The 18,899-nt window shown below is 42.2% G+C and overlaps 1 protein-coding gene across 3 annotated transcripts; it reads right to left on the reverse strand.

The window, feature by feature from the left end:
- Positions 1-1,480: 1,480 nt before the first annotated feature.
- On the reverse strand, positions 1,481-18,128 carry LOC109893114 (serine/threonine-protein phosphatase 4 catalytic subunit B). Of its 3 annotated transcripts, none has more exons than XM_020486168.2 (9): positions 17,995-18,128; positions 17,220-17,499; positions 17,084-17,135; positions 6,900-6,950; positions 6,591-6,692; positions 6,092-6,265; positions 3,450-3,576; positions 3,071-3,260; positions 1,481-2,864 (listed from the first exon to the last, which is right to left on the reverse strand). In XM_020486168.2, exons 2-9 carry the CDS (start codon positions 17,327-17,329, stop codon positions 2,735-2,737), a joined length of 936 nt encoding a protein of 311 aa, XP_020341757.1. In that variant the 5' UTR covers positions 17,330-17,499; positions 17,995-18,128; the 3' UTR covers positions 1,481-2,734. The 3 variants fall into 3 exon arrangements, with proteins under 3 accessions (XP_020341757.1, XP_020341759.1, XP_020341760.1); XM_020486170.2 differs by having other exon boundaries at positions 17,958-18,109; XM_020486171.2 differs by having other exon boundaries at positions 17,709-18,109.
- Positions 18,129-18,899: the final 771 nt, after the last annotated feature.

Consider the following 18,899-nt stretch of genomic DNA (forward strand, 5'->3'; position numbering starts at 1 on the left):
ACCTGGCCGTCCCTCTAAACTTTCAGCTCATACAAGGAGAAGACTGATCAGAGATGCAGCCAAGAGGCCCATGATCACTCTGGATGAACTGCAGAGATCTACAGCTGAGGTGGGAGACTCTGTCCATAGGACAACAATCAGTCGTATATTGCACAAATCTGGCCTTTATGGAAGAGTGGCAAGAAGAAAGCCATTTCTTAAAGATATCCATAAAAAGTGTTGTTTAAAGTTTGCCACAAGCCACCTGGGAGACACACCAAACATGTGGAAGAAGGTGCTCTGGTCAGACGAAACCAAAATTGAACTTTTTGGCAACAATGCAAAACGTTATGTTTGGCGTAAAAGCAACACAGCTCATCACCCTGAACACACCATCCCCACTGTCAAACATGGTGGTGGCAGCATCATGGTTTGGGCCTGCTTTTCTTCAGCAGGGACAGGGAAGATGGTTAAAATTGATGGGAAGATGGATGGAGCCAAATATAGGACCATTCTGGAAGAAAACCTGATGGAGTCTGCAAAAGACCTGAGACTGGGACGGAGATTTGTCTTCCAACAAGACAATGATCCAAAACATAAAGCAAAATCTACAATGGAATGGTTAAAAAATAAACATATCCAGGTGTTAGAATGGCCAAGTCAAAGTCCAGACCTGAATCCAATCGAGAATCTGTGGAAAGAACTGAAAACTGCTGTTCACAAATGCTCTCCATCCAACCTCACGGAGCTTGAGCTGTTTTGCAAGGAGGAATGGGAAAAAATGTCAGTCTCTCGATGTGGAAAACTGATAGACATACCCCAAGCGACTTACAGCTGTAATCGCAGCAAAAGGTGGCGCTACAAAGTATTAACTTAAGGGGGCTGAATAATTTTTCAGTTTTTGATTTGTTAAAAAAGTTTGAAATATCTAATAAATGTCTTCCACTTCATGATTGTGTCCCACTTGTTGATTCTTCACAAAAAATACAGTTTTATATCTTTATGTTTGAAGCCTGAAATGTGGCAAAAGGTCGCAAAGTTCAAGGGGGCCGAATACTTTCGCAAGGCACTGTACCTAGGAAATAATCTTTGGTAGTAGGAATCCTTCCAGGCAATTCTGTCCAAAGGTTGCAGGTTTGGAGTTTTGATTTGGATTGAATCCTGTATATGTCCTTGCAGAAAAACAAACTTTCTGTAAAAACATGCTGAAAATGCAGGAGCCCATCTGCTCATTAGCTCTCTGAATTTCCACATATTTAAATATATAAACATATATGTGGAAATATATAGCAGTCACGCTGGACAAGTGTGCCTGCTAAATGTTATCACCACACTTACTCATTTCATGCATTCTGTAATATTGCTATTAGGATTTGTTGGGAACAACACCCAACAGTATATCATGTCTGAATACATAATTGAAGTAGGTCAAAAACATTTTTTTTTCCTTCAATCCATGCATCAACTGGCTAAATAAACAGAACTTGAAACCTCCAGCAGATAAAGGAGATTGATACAAAAAGATTTTATTTTCACAATATCAAAAGTCAACAGTGAACCCTACAGAGATTTGTGGATCAATAGGCATCAGCAGGGTAGAGAGAAAAAAAATAAACAGTTGTGTGTAGTGATCCCATTTAACCAGTTACTTTATTTTTGTTTGAGTGTAGGTGCATGCTGAGTAGCATTGAGAACAATGTTTTTGAAAACTGAGTTGGAGACAAAACACAAGCAAACAGTAAACTGAAATAGCAAACTGGAACAAAAAATCATTTTTGCAGTTCATCCTTTACACAACAGTTATACAAAAATCTAAGAAAAGAAAAGTGTTTAAGAAACTATGCATATGGAAAATTCAACCCAGAAATGGGGTTAATTTCCTATATCTGCAGATTAAAATATTCTCATCTCCTTTCAAGTATCCCGCCATCTGTAGGACAATGTTCCCATTTTCAAATGTAAAAATACTACAAGATTAGGGGGAATGACAAATACCAAACAACTCAATGGCGGCAAGAGGGGATAAGAGAAGTTAATAGGAGGGGAGGAAGAAAAAGGAGAACTCCGTGATGGCCATTTTATAGAGCTGAAATAACAACAGTCATGGGCACAGTTTCAAACGGACCCAAAGCGGTCAAAACTAAATACTTCATGATCTTCCGACCAAGGTCTGGACAGTATCAGCAGTATGGTAATAGCTCCACCTCATCCTCTGATAGTGTAGGTGGATAGAGGGCTAGGTAGAGTTTCTGCCATATTGCTCACACAGACACAGCGCTTTCATTTCTCCAGTGGGGAATCAAGAAGTGTCTAGAGTGGGGTTTGAAACCCTGGTCCTGGAGTGCGGCAGTTTTTGATTAAACTGACCTGGAAGACCAAGTGTGTTGAATTTAGGCAATCACTGAAAAATAAGTGTAGTAGCTCAGTGTGGCTCTGAGACAATTGTACAGTACCTGCGGCACTCCAGGAACAGGGTTGTCTACCCCTGGTCTAGGGGTCAGTTTGAAACAGAACTGAAGAGATTCAAGACACCAGAATCCATCCTAACATAAAGGGCGCGTTCCTCTGCCCAGGCATTGCTGACGCATGCCAGATCTTAAAATACCTATCCAGGGGTTGTAAGTATCAGCTAGACGCATCAAGTTATAGCAATCGACGACAGTCGATGACGTGGCACGTAACCATTGGTTGATGCACGCAACGTCTAAGCAGGGGAACGCGACCAAAGGCGCCATATTCCCTCCAGGGTGAGAGGTCACAGGAAGTAGTCTGCCACTGGCTTTTTGGAGGGAATGCCCCTGGTTTCTTGCGGAGCGGCTTCAAATATGATGAACTCCCTCTGCAGGTGCTCATCCAGCTCCAAGATGGCCGCCACATTACCACATCTGTTTGTCACAGAAAGAGAGAGACAGAAGGGGGCAGGAGAGCGAGTTGGTTGATATTGCGACCTAAACATTGTTATAAGCTAACAAAGTACATGCATACACAGCAGAGTTTGGCCATAAACTCAGCAGTTCAAATACAGAATATATAGGACGGGAGAAGAAAACGAGACAAGCGAGCAAGAAAAAGATGGAGACAGGACACAGACCTGTAGCAGTAGTTGGGAGCAGACCACACAGTGAGCACAGTCTCATTGAAGTGCCACTTGTATCCCTCCATGACCAGCTGGTGGGCCCTGCAGATCATGTGGATGTCGTTGGCTGCGTTGAACTGGGCCACCACGTCACTGCCAAACAGGTAGCCTGCCCCCCTAGGGCTCACACCCCACCCTGTGGTGTCTGGGAGAGAGAAGCAGAGAGACATTCTGGTTGCTACTGGAGTCATCTCATTCCTTTTTGTTGGGGCATAGATGCTACAATGTGTGACAGGATGACTTGGAGGAATCTTCACCATCTTGCTTACAGCTACACGTTTTTGGGGCACAAGTTTATTTAGGGGGTTGTTTCTGGACAGTACCAGTATCTTACCTTCTGGGTCAGACCACAGCAGGTCACACATGGGGCCGTCGTGAGGCACTTCCTGCTTCCTGTCGATAGTTCTGATTTGGTCCAGAGTTTGAATAGATGGAGAAAGGCCGCCGTGCACACAGAATATCTACACAAAGAGAAAATATAAACACAACATGTAAAAGGGTTGGTCCCATGTTTCCTGAGCTGAAATAAAAGACCCATGACATTTTTCATACGCACAAAAAGCTTATTTCTCTCAAGTTTTGTGCACAACTTTAGTGAGCATTTCTCCTTTGCCAAGATGATGCGCCACACCTGTCAGGTGGACAGATTAAGAAGCCGATTAAACCGCATGATCATTAGACAGGTGCACCTTGTGGTGGGGACGATAAAAGGCCACCCTAAAATGTGCAGTTGTGTCACACAACACAATCCCACAGATGTCAAGTTGAGGGACTGTGCAATTGGCATGCTGACTGCAGGAATGTCCACCAGAGCAGTTGCCAGAGAATTGAATGTAAATTTCTCTCCCACAAGCCATCAACATCTAGAGAATTTGGCAATACATCTAACAGGCCTCACAACCGCCGACCCCATGTATGGCGTCGTGTGGTGAGCAGTTTGCCGACGTCAACATTTTGAACAGAGTGCCCCATGGTGGTGGTAGGGTTATGGTATAGGCAGGCATAAACTATGGACAACGAACACAATAGCATTTTGTTTAATCAAAGGCTATTTGAATGCACAGAGGCCCATTGTTGTGCCATTCATCCGCAGTCATCACCTGAAATTGCACAGCCCCATGTCGCAAGGACCTGTACACAATTCCTGGAAGCTGAAAATATCCCAGTTCTTCCATAGTCTGCACACTCAGAGATGGCACCCATTGAGCATCTGTGGGATGCTCTGGATCAACGTGTATGACAGCGTGTTCCAGTTCCTGGCAATATCCAGCAACTTCACATAGCCATTGAAGAAGAGTCAGACAACATTTCACAGGCCACAATCAACAGCCTGATCAACTCTATGCGAAGGAGGTGTTGCACTGCATGAGGCAATTTGATCTTTTCCAGGGTATCTGTGAGCAACAGATGCATATCTGTATTCCCAATCATGTGAAATCCATAGATTAGGGCTTAATTTATTTATTTCAATTGACAGACTTTCTTATATGAACTGTAACTCCGTAAAATATTTAAAATTGTTGCATGTTGTGTTTATATTGTTGTTCAGTCTAGTTAACGTCTCGCTTAGCCTCAAGAAGTTTAACGTCCCATCTAGCCTCTAGCCCAGGGAAATGCGTAGCGCCAAAATCATATAGTACTCGTTAAAACTCAAACTTTCATTAAATCACACATGCAGGGTACTCAATTAAAGCTACACTCGTTGTGAATCGAGCCAACATGTCAGATTTTTTAAATGCTTTTCGACGAAAGCATGAGAAGCTATTATCTGATAGTATGCAACACCCCGAAATACCTGAAGGGGACGTAAACAAAAGAATTAGCGTAGCCGGCGCTACACAAAACGCAGAAATAAAATTCATTACCTTTGACGAGCTTCTTTGTTGGCACTCCTATATGTCCCATACACATCACAATTGGGTCTTTTTTTCGATTAAATCCATCCATGTATACCCAAAATGTCCATTTATGAAGCCTGTCTGATCCAGGAAAAAACTGCTTTCCAAAACGCAACGTCATTTTTTAAAATTAAAAAAGTTGCCTATAAACTTTGACAAAACACTTCAAACTACTTTTGTAAACCAACTTTAGGTATTAGTAAACGTTAATAATCGATCAAATTGATCACGGGGCGATCTGTATTCAATAGCAGCAGGTCTTGAAATCTTGGTCGATATTCTCTCTTTCAAAACTTCCGCCTGTGTACTTGATGACAGGAAGTGCCTATTTCTCATTTCACCAAGGATTAACTTCAACCCAATTGCCAGTACTGGCGACATCGTGTGGAAGCTGTAGGCATTGTAAACTGGACGCTATCTATTTTCCCTTGCCATAGACAATACAGAGACTGGCGGAGGGATACTTTTTTTTTGTGAACAGGTTTTTCTTGGGGTTTTGCCTATATAGTCACAGACATGATTTAACCGGTTTTAGAAACTTCAGAGTGTTTTCTATCCACACATACTAATCATATGCATATACTATATTCCTGACATGAGTAGCAGGACGTTGAAATTTTGCGCGAGTTTTAACAAAAAGCTGCGAAAATTCGCAGCCTCCCTAACAGGTTATTAACAGGTTTTAAGGCCTTACATAATCAAACTCCAGAAACAGGTTTCTTTAAAAACATTCTTCCTCATACAGCAGCAAAACATGTTTGAACCAATGAGTGCAATTGCGATCGTTACTTGCATTAATTACAGAGTTAACAATTACAGAGGAAAACTAGAGCTAGCAGGAAAGATATAAAGAGGGGAGATTGTAGCGAGTCATGCTGTTTCAGTGAGAGCTAGCTATTTAGTGAGACTAGCCATCTAACCATAACAATCTAGCCTGGTCCCAGATCTATTTGTTCTGAATTGTCAACTCTTATGTTCATTGTCACATCCCTACTTGGCATGACCATAGGAGTTGGTAAGATGGCACAAATAACAGAGAGAAGCAGAGAAATATGACTGAAGGGGCCGGGGAGCGCACCTTGCCGTCAATGATGGCAGAGAGGGACAGGTAATCAAAGATCTCGGTGCAGTATCTCCAAACAGTGACCGAGCCGTACTTGCGGAGGCACTCGTCATAGAAGCCGTAGACCTGTGTGATCTGACGTGACTCATGGTTCCCTCGGATCAGAGTGATCCTGTCTGGATACCGCACCTGTGGGAGGAGGGGTTAAGTTACGTGTTAGAATGGGTCCTTCAGAGGGACCCTACTGGCTAAAAAGCAAATGAGAGGGGTGGTAGGTCCAACTTTGACCTATAGAGAGCTTAGGTTTGTAGTAGGGCTAGACAAAGGGCACACATCGCACAGTACAATGAAGTACACAAAAATGTCCAATCATTGCATTTCCTGAATTTACATAAGTTTAAATTGAATTAACGCCCACCTTGCATAGCATTAGAAACACTACTACAGAGGCGGTAAAAGAGAGTCAGAAGAATAAAAATAATTGAATAGCTTTGATTTGGCTTCTCTCGAGTACCTTGAGTGCTAGCAGCAGCAGGAACGTCTCCACACTGTAGAAGCCTCGGTCCACAAAGTCACCCATGAAGAGATAGTTTGTCTCCGGAACATCACCCCCAACCTTGCACACACGCAATTGAAGTTTTAAATAATGACACAGCAAAAAGAGCACAGTAGAATATGACATGTAAATTACATAGAGTTTATGGCATTATGAAGAAAAATGGTGCATATGTTGAGTTTGGAACTGTACACACACACACACACACACACACACCGCAACAGAGCAGCACTCAGAAATCATACAGATGAAATGCAGACAACTTACTCTAAACAACTCCTTCAGGTCATAAAACTGTCCATGAATATCCCCACACACCTGTGATAGAAAAGGAGAATTGTAGAGAATTAAAGGGAAACAATTCAGGAAGTAAAGCTGAGCAAAAATGTATTTAATCCACTAATACTAAACATGTGCTTGTAACATAGAAAAATCTATATTTTTTGTATTTTGACCTTTAACGTTTATTAGAGGTAAGGGTAGCGCTATCTTGAATTGCCATGGTAGCACCGATGTGTCATTGCATTGGTAGGAGTGAGCAGATTGTGAGTTTTGGCACAGAGACTGCAAGTGAATGCTGCCACTGGGAATTTCCTCGCCTCTACTGGATTGCGAGCAGGACAACAATATTAAGGAATGAAACTGTATACAATTAATTTTGATGTAATGACATGTACACTTTAGAGTATTTTTTCAGTTGATGAGTCGGTGAAATGAAAATGGCAACAAGCAGAGTAGACAAATCAGCCAAAATGAGGCAAAGTAGCTTGCAAGAGCGAGGACAACGAGCCACAGCAGCAAGAGTGACAGTAGCGAGAGCGAGGCTGCATTGGAATCTGTTGACGAGCAAGTTGATGAGCAACATAGTGAAGTAAGAGAAATTGACACTGTTCCTGTTCTCTGTCATGGATAGGCTTAGTCCTCCTACACAGTTAACAGGAAATCTAGCTGACAGTTGGAAACATTTCAAGCAGAGATTCAATTTCTACCTAGCAGCCAGTGGAGCAGGGGGAGATGACAAATTTAAGGCTTCCATTTTTCTGCATGTTATTGGAGAGGATGAATTGGACATTTACAATAGCTTTCAGCAAGACGAGGCAAACTTGATATTGACTGTGCTAAATTTGAGGAGTACTTCGTACCATGCCAGAACGTCACGTTTGAGAGATACAAGTTTCTCTCATGATCAGAAACGGGTGTCAGTTTTGACCCGTATTTGGCTGAGCTGAACACACTGAGCAAAACGTGTGAATTTGAAAAACTGAAAGACTCACTAGTGAAAGACTTTCCTGTCTGTGGCATACTTATAAAGCAGTGAATGTGTGTCCAGCAGCCGAAACCACCAGAGCACAAGCTAAAGAGCTGCACAGGGATGAGACGTCAGTGCATGCAATAAAAAGGAGAGGAGCACCACACACACACACACACACACACACACAACACCTTACAAAACAAAAAACAAGCAAAAGAGGGAAATCAAAACACTACATGTGGAAAATGTGGATTTATCCACAAGCAAAAAAATTGCCCTGCATATGGCAAATCATGTAACAACTGTGGGAAAAATAATCATTTTACAAAATGCTGCAAAGCTGAGGCTAGAAAGAAAAAGGTTCACACAGTCAAGGAGATTGAAGAAATCTTTGTTGAGTCTGTGGAAATAGGCAACGCAGTAAAAGCTGAATGGATTCTGCCATTCACTGTGAATGAAACTATAATACCATTCAAGCTTGATACTGGAGCACAGGTAAACCTATTGTTACTGGATGACTACAAAACACTGAAGGTGAAGAGCAAAATACATCTGGTGAAAATTAAGTTTACTGGTTATACTGGGGAGAACGTACCAGTCAAAGAAAGCTGCATAGGAACTTTACAGCACAAAGGAAAACAGTTCAAAGCACAGCTGCTGATCGTGGAAAAGTGTACAGCCTATTCTAGGAATCAATGCATGTGAAAAGCTCAATTTGTTGAAAAGAGTATTGACATTACAGACTGAAAATGACCAAGAATCGCTACTGGCCGAGTATGAGGACGTGTTTGAGGGTCTTGGATGTTTACCAGGAGAACACAAAATATGTACTTATGACAAAATTACTCCAGTTGTGCATGCATGCAGAAAAGTTCCATTTTGCACTGAGGAAAAAGCTCAAGGAGGAACTCGGACGCATGGAAAAGATGGATGTCATCACAAAAATGAACGAACCTACAGACTGGGTAAGCTCACTGGTTGTGGTGGTGAAAAAGAACAGCGATCTCAGGATATGTCTAGACCCGAGAGATCTCAACAAAGAAAGAGAGCATTTCAAGTTGCCAACAAGAGAGGAGAATGTCGCAGTTTGCTGGAGCAAAGTGGTTCAGTAAGCTGGATGCCTCATCAGGATTCTGGCAAATGAAGCTCGACGATGCAAGCTCAAGGCTATGCACATTCAACACACCTGAGGGCAGGTACAGATTTCTTCATCTACCATATGGGATTCTCTCAGCGTCAGAGGTCTACCACAAGACAAACCACATTATCTTCGAGCACATTCCAGGAGTGGAGACCATGATGGATGACATCATCGTCTGGGGGTCCACAAAAGAAGAACACGACGCGAGAATGAGACAAGTGCTGGACCTGACACAGAAAGTCAACCCAAAACTAAACAAGGACAAATGCGAGTTTAGTGTGAAAACACTTACCTTCGTGGGAGACGTACTTTCAAAGGATGGAGTCAAACCAGACCTGAGGAAAACATTAGCCATCAACAACATGGAGCGCCCGAAGAAAAAGGACGACGTGAGATGCTTCATGGGCATGATCACCTACATTGCAAAGTTCATTCCGCAACTGTTAGCAAAGTCCGCTCCACTCAGATGTCTTCTGGAACAGAAAAATGAATGGGAATGGTCCCATGAACAGGAAAACTGCTTCAAAAACAAAGACAATCACAGAAGAGCCCGTGCTCAAGTTCTATGATCCAGAGAAAAGCACAAGGATTTCTGCAGATGCGTCAGTTTGGCTTGGGAGACTTCAAAGTAGACACGACCACAAACCATTGGTGTCAATCATGTCTAAGTCACTGAATGATTGTCCAATGAGAATCCAAAGAATGTTGACCAGACAGCAAAAGTATAATGTGAAGACGATCTATACACCGGGAAAGTTTGTTCGCCGCCGACACTCATTCTCAAGCAGTCGTCAAGAAAGAGGGCTTCGAAACACAGAAACACACAGATTCAGGCCTACGTCGACATGATCGTAGCATCACTTCCTGTGTCTTCTGAGAGAATGGAGCAGATCAAAAGAGAAGCTGCAGCTGAACAAACAATGATAGAGTTGAAAGAAACAACACTGATAGGATAGCCCGCACAGGAAAACAACTGTCCAAGGAGAATACAGGATTACTGGATGTGCAGGGCAGAGCTCACTGTTGTGGATGACAGTGTTCAAAGGCAACAAGATTGTCATTCCCATGACACTACGCAAAGAAACGCTACAGAAAATACACGAGGGCCACTTGGGTGAGGAAAAATGCAAACGACAAGCACGAGAAGTAATGTACTGGCTAAAAATGAACTAGGCTTCATGTGAACTGTGTTTGACCGACAGGCCAAAGCAGCAAGCAGAGCCACTAATGCCTTATCCAGTACCCAACAGACCCTACTACAATGTTGGAGTTGACCCTTTTGACTGCAATGGCAAAAGTCACATTGTTGTTACCGACTACTACTCAAACTACCCTGAAGTAGCAACACTGCCAAATACCTCCAGCAAAGCTGTAATCACCTACCTGGAATCAGTCTTTGCAAGACATGGTGTTGCGTCTGAACTGTACTCGGACAATGGCCCGCAGTTCAAGTTTCGATTGTTCGCTAACGACCGGGGATTCTGACAACACCTCCAGCCCCAACTACCCAAAGTCCAACAGCTTAGCAGAGTTCAGTCAAAATTGTTTGATGACAAAAGGCACACGATGGAAAGGAGGATTTCCCAAAAAAATCTGACGAGCACATGGAGGGCTGTGCGGCCCCCCAAGAAATGCCACCCCACACTATGACTAACCCACCACCAAACCGGTCATGCTGGAGGATGTTGCAGGCAGCAGAATGTTCTCCACGGCGTCTCCAGACTCTGTCACGTGCTCAGTGTGAACCTGCTTTCACCTGTGAAGCGCACAGGGCGCCAGTGGCGAATTTGCCAATCTTGGTGTTCTCTGGCAAATGCCAAACGTCCTGCACGGTGTTGGGCTGTAAGCACAACCCCCACCTGTGGACGTCGGGCCCTCATACCACCCTCATGGAGTCTGTTTCTGACCGTTTGAGCAGACACATGCACATTTGTGGCCTGCTGGAGGTCATTTTGCAGGGTTCTGGCAGTGCTCCTCCTTGCACAAAGGCGGAGGTAGCGGTCCTGCTGCTAGGTTGTTGCCCTCCTACGGCCTCCTACATGTCTCCTGATGTACTGGCCTGTCTCCTGGTAGCGCCTCCATGCTCTGGCCACTACGCTGACAGACACAACAAACCTTCTTGCCACAGCTCGCATTGATGTGCCATCCTGGATGAGCTGCACTACCTGAGCCACTTGTGTGGGTTGTAGACTCAGTCTCATGCTACCACTAGAGTGAAAGCACCGCCAGCATTCAAAAGTGACCAAAACATCAGCCAGGAAGCATAGGAACTGAGAAGTGGTTTGCCTATAATTTCCACCTGTTGTCTATTCCATTTGCACAACAGCATGTGAAATTTATTGTCAATCAGTGTTGCTTCCTAAGTGGACAGTTTGATTTCACAGAAGTGTGATTGACTTGGAGTTACATTGTGTTGTTTAAGTGTTCCCTTTATTTATTTTTTTGCAATATATATATCTAGACGAGCGAGGTCAGAGCGGAACCGACTAAGATACAGTAGAATAGTATAGAATACAGTATATACATATGAGATGAGTAATACAAGATATGTAAACATTATTAAGTGAATGAGATACCATAGAATGGTATAGAAAACAATATATACATATGAGATGAGTAATGCCAGATATGTAAACCTTATTAAAAGTGACTAGTGTTCCATTCCTTAAAGTGGCCAGTGATTTATAGTCTATGCCTATAGGCAGCAGCCTCTAATGTGCTAGTGATGGTTGTTTAACAGTCTGATGGCCTTGAGATATAAGCTGTTTTTCAGTCTCTCAGTCTCAGCTTTGACGCACCTGCACTGACCTCCCCTTCTGGATGGTAGTGGGGTGAACAGGCAGTGGCTTGGGTGGTTATTGTCCTTGATGATCTTTTTGGCAATCCTGTGACATCGGGTGCTGTAGGTGTCCTGGAGAGCGGGTAGCTTGCCCCGGTAATGCATCAGGAAGACCGCACCACCCCCTGGAGAGCCATGCGGTTGTGGGCGGTGCAGTTGCCATACCAGGCTGTGATACAGCCGGACAGGATGATTTCAATTGTGCATCTGTAAAAGTTTGAGGGTTTTAGTTGACAAGCCAAATTTCTTTAGCCTCCTGAGGTTGAAGAGGCTCCGTTTCACCTTCTTCACTACACTGTCTGTGTAGGTGGTCCATTTCAGTTTGTCAGTGATGTGTTCGCCAAGGAACTTGAAGATTTCCACGTTCTCCACTGCGGTCCCGTCGATGTAGATAGCAGAGGGTGCACCCTCTGAAGTCCACGATCATCTCCTTTGTTTTGTTGAGTGAGAGGTTGTTTTTCAGGCACCACACTCCCAGAGCCCTCACCTTAGGCTGTTTCGTCATCATTGGTAATCAAGCCTACTACTGTTGTGTGGTCTGCAAACTTTGAGTTGGAGGCATGCTTGGCCATGCAGTCATGGGTGAACAGGGAGTACAGGAGGGGGCTGAGCATGCACCCTTGTGGGGCCGCAGAGTTGAGGATCAGCGGAGTAGAGGCGATGTTTCCTACCTTCACCACCTGGGGGCGGACTGTCAGGAAGTCCAGGATCCAGTTGCACAGGGCAGGGTTCAGACCCAGGGCCTCGAGCTTAATGATGAGCTTGGAGGGTACTATGGTGTTGAATGCTGAGCTATGTCAATAAACGTATCGTTTGAGCCGTTGAATTGAGACTTCACTTTGTCTCAATACTTACGTTTTGCCTGTTTGATTTCCTTGCGGAGTGAATAACTACACTATATATATTCTTCCATATTTCCATCCCGCGAATGCTACCATCTATCCACGGTCTCTGGTTAGGGTAGGTTTTAATAGTCACACCGGGTACCACATCTACTATACACTTCCTCCTAAACTCAGTCACAGTATTCGTGTATGGGTCTTGATTATTTTCGCAAGCTGCCCGGAACATATTCCAGTCCACGTGACCAAAACAATCCTGAAGCATGGATTCCTGAATAGTGCGAAGCATGTGTCCTTCCTGTTTGAGTTTCTGCCTATAGGACGGAGCAAGATGGAGTTGTGGTCAGATTTGCCGAAAGGCGGACAGGGGAGGGCCCTGTAAGCATTCCGGAAATTTGAATAGCAATGGTCTTAGCAGCGTGAGTAGTACAGTTGATATGTTGACAGAACTTCGACAGCCGAGTTCACAGATTTGCTTTGTTAAAATCCGAAGCTACAATAAATGCAGGCTCAGGATATGTGGTTTCCAGCTTGCATAAAGTCCAGTGTAGTTCCTTGAGGGCCATCGAAGTAACGGCTTGAGGTGGGATTTAAACGGCCGTGGCGATGATGAAGGAGAATTCTCTTGGGAGATAATATGATCTGCATTTAATTGAGAGGTATTTTAGGTCGGGTGAACAAAAGGACTTGAGTTCCTGTATGCTTCCAGAATTACACCAGTCGGTAATCATGAAAAACACCCTTCTGTCCCGGAGAGAAATTTATTCCAGTCTGTGTGATGTACTGAGAATCCTGCTGGCTTTACCAGCTCTGACAGAGTATCCCGAGAGAGCCATGTTTCTGTGAAACAAAGTATGTTACAGGCCCCCTTGCTCTAAGCTCACCAACTTTGTTATCGCAAAGTCTAAACCTTTCGAGGGAGGTTCTACTAAGCCAACATATGGATTTGTTTAAAGATGGTCATACCATGGATCATTTAGATATTTTATTTTAGGGCCCCTGTAGGCATCAGAAAATATTGAATTTGGCTTTCACTACTATAGCCCATTAAAAAGCATTGAATAACACATTCATAAATGGCAAAACAGACATTCTGTTTTGAAGTCTGGTTTTGAAGTGTCTGTCATATATATATAGGAGATATGCTCAGGAAATATTTGTGTTCTTTGGACATTTTTAACCCCTTTTTTGTTGGCTAGTGCTGAGTGATTAGCTCTTTTTGAGGTCAGTTTAGTTAAATAAATCACTTTAAATGTTTTTTATTATTATTATTTTTTCCATTAAATGCATTATGTGGGTTGAATGCTGTAACACAGAATAAAACAATTAATAAAAATCGCATGACGGTAATGACTGCCCATTACTGCTTACTAACCATCTATCTACATTAATAAAAATATTTGATGAGTTTATTATTTCATTCCAAGTCATCATTTCATATAGAGCTGCTGCCTATGCGGTCTGACAAAAATCACTATTTTAGTAGTTTTTCAAAGTAAATAAAGACATAGCCTACTTTTATGAATGCTGAATACCAACTATCAATCCCTTAGATCATGTATTTTCAGGCTCGCGAAGCAACTGCTTTCTATCTCTCTCCATCCTGTGTTCTCTCTTCTCTCAGTCTCAGGGTCTTGCGCCGCACAGACCGGACAAGTTTAAGTGGGCGTGCAATGGATTATGGGCATTGTAGTTAATTACCACATTTTCTGTGCTTAACTATGTAGAATATTGGCCTGGAAACTACAACTCCCTACTACATCGCACAGTTCAGGCTTGATCTGATATATATACAGAAACTGCATATCGAGCTTACAGAAAAACAAGTCTCCCCTTTCCATAGTGGGTTCATACTAGTTTGTAGCCCAAACAGTTTGGACGCTACAGATAGAAGTAGGCATATCGGCGGAACTGACTTCAGACGAGTCCGTGTGGCTTCTGGTGGTCGTAGAGCAAAACAGTGAACATCACTGTGCTCCTGAGTCTCAACTTTCCATTTTTCAAACCCGTTTGGACGCTATAGACGTTTTCATGAGAAGAGATGGGAGGTCTCCTGTTCTGACAAACAGCGCTGTAGCTCTGCCACTTTCCACCGTAGATGTGGAAGGCCGACAGGCAGATGCGGTGGATTGAGACGGATCTTATATAGCTTAAACTGAATGATTTTGATGGGAATTTGTGTATTATGTTAGATTGACTCACAGGTACATCAATAGATTTAAGGATTATGGACAATCAGATATGAAATGTTACATGTTTGCTCAAAACCTTTGGACAATAAAATGTAACTGTCACCTTGCAAGCCGTTTGATAACTTGTACAACTCCCTTCCATTCATTGTTCCATTTTTTATGTGCTGAAGGGTCATCATTACTTGGGGAAGATGAGGACGAGATTGAAAATGGACGAGCAGGAGGAAGTTTGAGCCACCACGTAATACTACTGCCTCTGCCAAGCTTTTTGACTGGAAGGTAACTGTCAATGATTATTGTTATGTACCATTAGGCCTATGTTGTTGTTTTTTTAAACACTCACTCTCTATATGACACTGTGGTGCACTGTCAGCTCTCAGACCTTTGTGTTGAGGACGACACTATAGACATGTCACCTGTGCACCAGGCAGTCAATAGTTGAACCCACAGTAACAAGGAGAGGCAGGGGCTGAAGAGACTGGACAACATGCTGCAAACACTGCTGAGGGACAATCACACACTCGCAGGACAGATACATAGATATACATAGGTACTAGTGAAGTGACTCCTAGTCTTCACCCAATAGCTTAGATTGTCACTTGTCATTTCCCCTTTCTTGCATGCTTTTCATTTGTTCCCTTTTTGACTCTTTGTGTATTAGGCTATATGCCTAGTAGAATGTTTGTATGAAGAAATTTAAGTTGTAAAAGCAAATTGTTATTATATGCTTCATTCTTATATTTTGTAATTCTAGGAAAATTTTGATGACAATATCCCAAAGATGAAAGTTGTATATAATGTTATGGTTAGGATAGCATGATGTAACTTGCACTTTGTTTTCAGGGTGGAATGAGATCATGTATTCCCTTAAGTAATATAAAGTCTTTCCTTATCAAATGTAAGACTAAATTACATTTGTAATATGTTTTGGTGCATATATGCATTGACTATGCTATCCAAATAAGAAAGTGTCTGATTGCAGAACATTCCATAAAATTCTACAAAATACCACGGGTCTTTAAAACAGCTGTAACTCATTCACAGTTAAAAAGGTATTACTATTCTGATATCAGTCAATCCTTACAAAACAAGGAAGACTCAATATATTCTAAGTGTTTCTCTATCTTCATTAGGAAGTGTAAATTGCAGTTGTTTGGGAAAAAAGTGTATGGCACATTTTCACAGGTGTTTTTTCTTGACTGATTACCATTTGATTTACGTCATATCATTTGAAAGGGCTCTTTCTCAGCTTTCAAAATATGTATCATGTTTTCATAATGGTTTGACACTAGCAAAGTATAGCTCATTTAGGTATGCAAGATCTGAGTAAATTCATGAATTTCAAAACTCTCCAACAGTTGATGCAACAATGCCAATATGGCAGTTTACAATTAAGTCAGGTTTAGTCTGTCTATCGACATGTCTGTAGACAATTGTCTTAGCGACATCATGAACATTCTATCGACATCAGCACCCCAGTGCTCCAAATAGCATACTTTATTTTATCACCAATAAAACCCATCTGTTTAAAAATGAATTCAGTAAATGTCAACCTAGCAAGCCAGGCAACTAAAAAGCTATTTTCTAAACAATGTTTTGGTTCGTTGTCTAGCCAGTTCAAATAATGACCAGAGTATAGCTGACAACGTCTAAACTTTAGTTACTTGTGATCCATTATTACAGGAAAGTAAACCAACCTAATTATTTACAAGGTAATTGCGAGTTACAGAAAATAGCTTAGTGCCATAGTGTGACAAAATAAAAGTTGGTCATTCTGAGAATTTTTAGAACAGCATCATCATCAAAGGAGGATTTGGTCTGGTTGCTGTGACAGTACGGTAACCACATCAACGGACACTGCGAGTCGCAGAGAAGTAAACCTTTTTCACATCTGTGCGACAAGGAAAGTGACGGTCTACAGATATTCCACCTGAGTATAAATCAAATGTTGTTTTGACCAGTGACACTGGTCGCATTCTAATTGCCTACAAACATGTAGAACAAGTATGAACTAGAATTTACAGTTAACTGGGGTTCTAAAGCCTAGTGTTTCCATTCTCCCTTAATGTATTCAGCCATCCAACATTACACATAACACGAGGGCTCAGATTGGGAAGTGCAAATAATGGCAGTCTAGGCAGATCTACGAAGTAACCAAGGTGTCTTCTATTCTGAAAATACTCACAGTAACGGGAGAATCCACCCTCTGTACGTTACTCTCCTCTACCAGAATCTCCCTGTAACACAAACGACAGGCTTAGTGATGAAGATTTAGATAGTATCAGAAATGTTATAGTAATATGGCCTTTGTGTTTAATTACCTGGCCTTGGCACACAGTGCTTTGACTTCATTTTCCTTGATAAGTTCACAACGCCTAAGTTGTTCTATCTGTCTGTCCAGATCACTGATGTCCCCCATTGTCACACACATATGGAGCGAGAGGCTCACACACAATCCTCACTCTGGGGTCTGGAGGAGTCACCTACAGGGCCTCGCAAACAGAGTGTATTCTTCACACACAGTCACCCTGGTCCGGAACACACACACACTCGCTGTTCAGGCAGTTATAGTCACAAAGAGAGAGCGGCAGATAGAGGGATCTATGGAAGAGTAAGAAAATACATTTTTTAGAGCATGGTAACATGTAGACATTGTTATATGTCTGTCCTGTTCAATGTGAGGGCTTCAAATAGTGGAAACCCCAATAAACCAACTAACGTAGTTAGCTTTACTAGCGAAGTTCGCGAGTTAGTTAGCATGAAGTGAGTTAAACATTAACATAATAACGTTAGTTAATTGGTAACGTTACCTCAGTCTGCTAGTTGGCTGGTCTTTTCATTAAAGTTGGTATTATGGCTATATTTGTGTTCATATGTAATACTCAGATCGTTTGTGGTAGAAAAGAGAACTGCGTTGTTAGGATTAGCTAACAATCTTGGCCTGTTTATCAGGTACTTACGAAATGCTAACGTTGCTTAGCTAGCTAATTTAGCTTGCTAGCTAGCTGTTACCAATGTGTTCTAGTCGAAACGGCGTAATCCAAAACTAACATAAATACCTTTGAATATTGGGGAAGAAGAACTTGAGATACATACATATAGCTGTTTTATTCCACGTAAAAGCAATTTTTCCGCTCCACCACGGTTATCTTTTTCACCGGTTCACCAAACCACAGCCGGACGGGCTCTGTCTGCAACTTCCGCTGTCGGGAACGCGCATTTCGCAGTCATGAAACGGGAGGGGAATTTTTCAGTTTTTAAGCAAATTTTCTACATACTTTCTATTTGGTTTTAGTCGTTTAAGTTGCCAGTGAAATAGTTTTTCCCATCCTGAAAATGTCAAATAATAACAATATATATTTGCTATCCACAAACAATTTCACCCCCATTGATGTATATGGACCCCCGATTGCATTTTCTATGTATTGGCCAATGAGAGGCTTTGAAGCCATTGGCACTCCCCAGAAGGAATTGATGGATTTCTACAGAATTTCAATTGAATGTTGTAAGGACAATGTTACATGTATTTAAGCATTTTTTTGTTGTTGTAGTGCAGACACTAACATTAGTACTTAAAAAATATATAAACTTTAAGGAAAATGTATATATATTTAGTTTTTTTGTTTAGCACACATAATAAATATAAATTTAACATGCAACAAATTAAAAGATTTTACTGAGTTACAGTTCATGTAAGGAAATCAGTCAACTGAAATAAATAAATTAGGCCCTAATCTATGGATTTAACGACTGGGAATACAGACTGTTGGTCACAGATACCATAAATAAAAAAGGTAGGGGCAAGGATAAGAAATCCAGTCAGTATCTGGTGTGACCACCATTGTCCTCATGCAGCGTGCAGCTGATTGTGGCCTGTGGAATGTTGTCCAACTCCTCTTCAATGGATGTGCAAAGTTGCTGGATATTGGCATGAACTGGAACACGCTGTCATACTACACGTCAATCCAGAGCATCACAAACATGCTCAATGGGTGACATGT

Source organism: Oncorhynchus kisutch, linkage group LG6, assembly GCF_002021735.2.
Source record: "Oncorhynchus kisutch isolate 150728-3 linkage group LG6, Okis_V2, whole genome shotgun sequence".
Taxonomy (NCBI): Eukaryota; Metazoa; Chordata; class Actinopteri; order Salmoniformes; family Salmonidae; genus Oncorhynchus; species Oncorhynchus kisutch.

Coding starts and splice junctions, on each gene's coding strand:
- LOC109893114 (XM_020486168.2), bottom strand. CDS start 17,329: ATGTGTGTGACAATGGGGGACATCAGTGATCTGGACAGACAGATAGAA. Junction 6,693..6,899: donor ACCTGAAGGAGTTGTTTAGA/GTAAGTTGTCTG, acceptor CGTGTGTGCAAG/GTTGGGGGTGATGTTCCGGA. Junction 6,266..6,590: donor TGCTGCTGCTAGCACTCAAG/GTACTCGAGAGA, acceptor CTCCTCCCACAG/GTGCGGTATCCAGACAGGAT.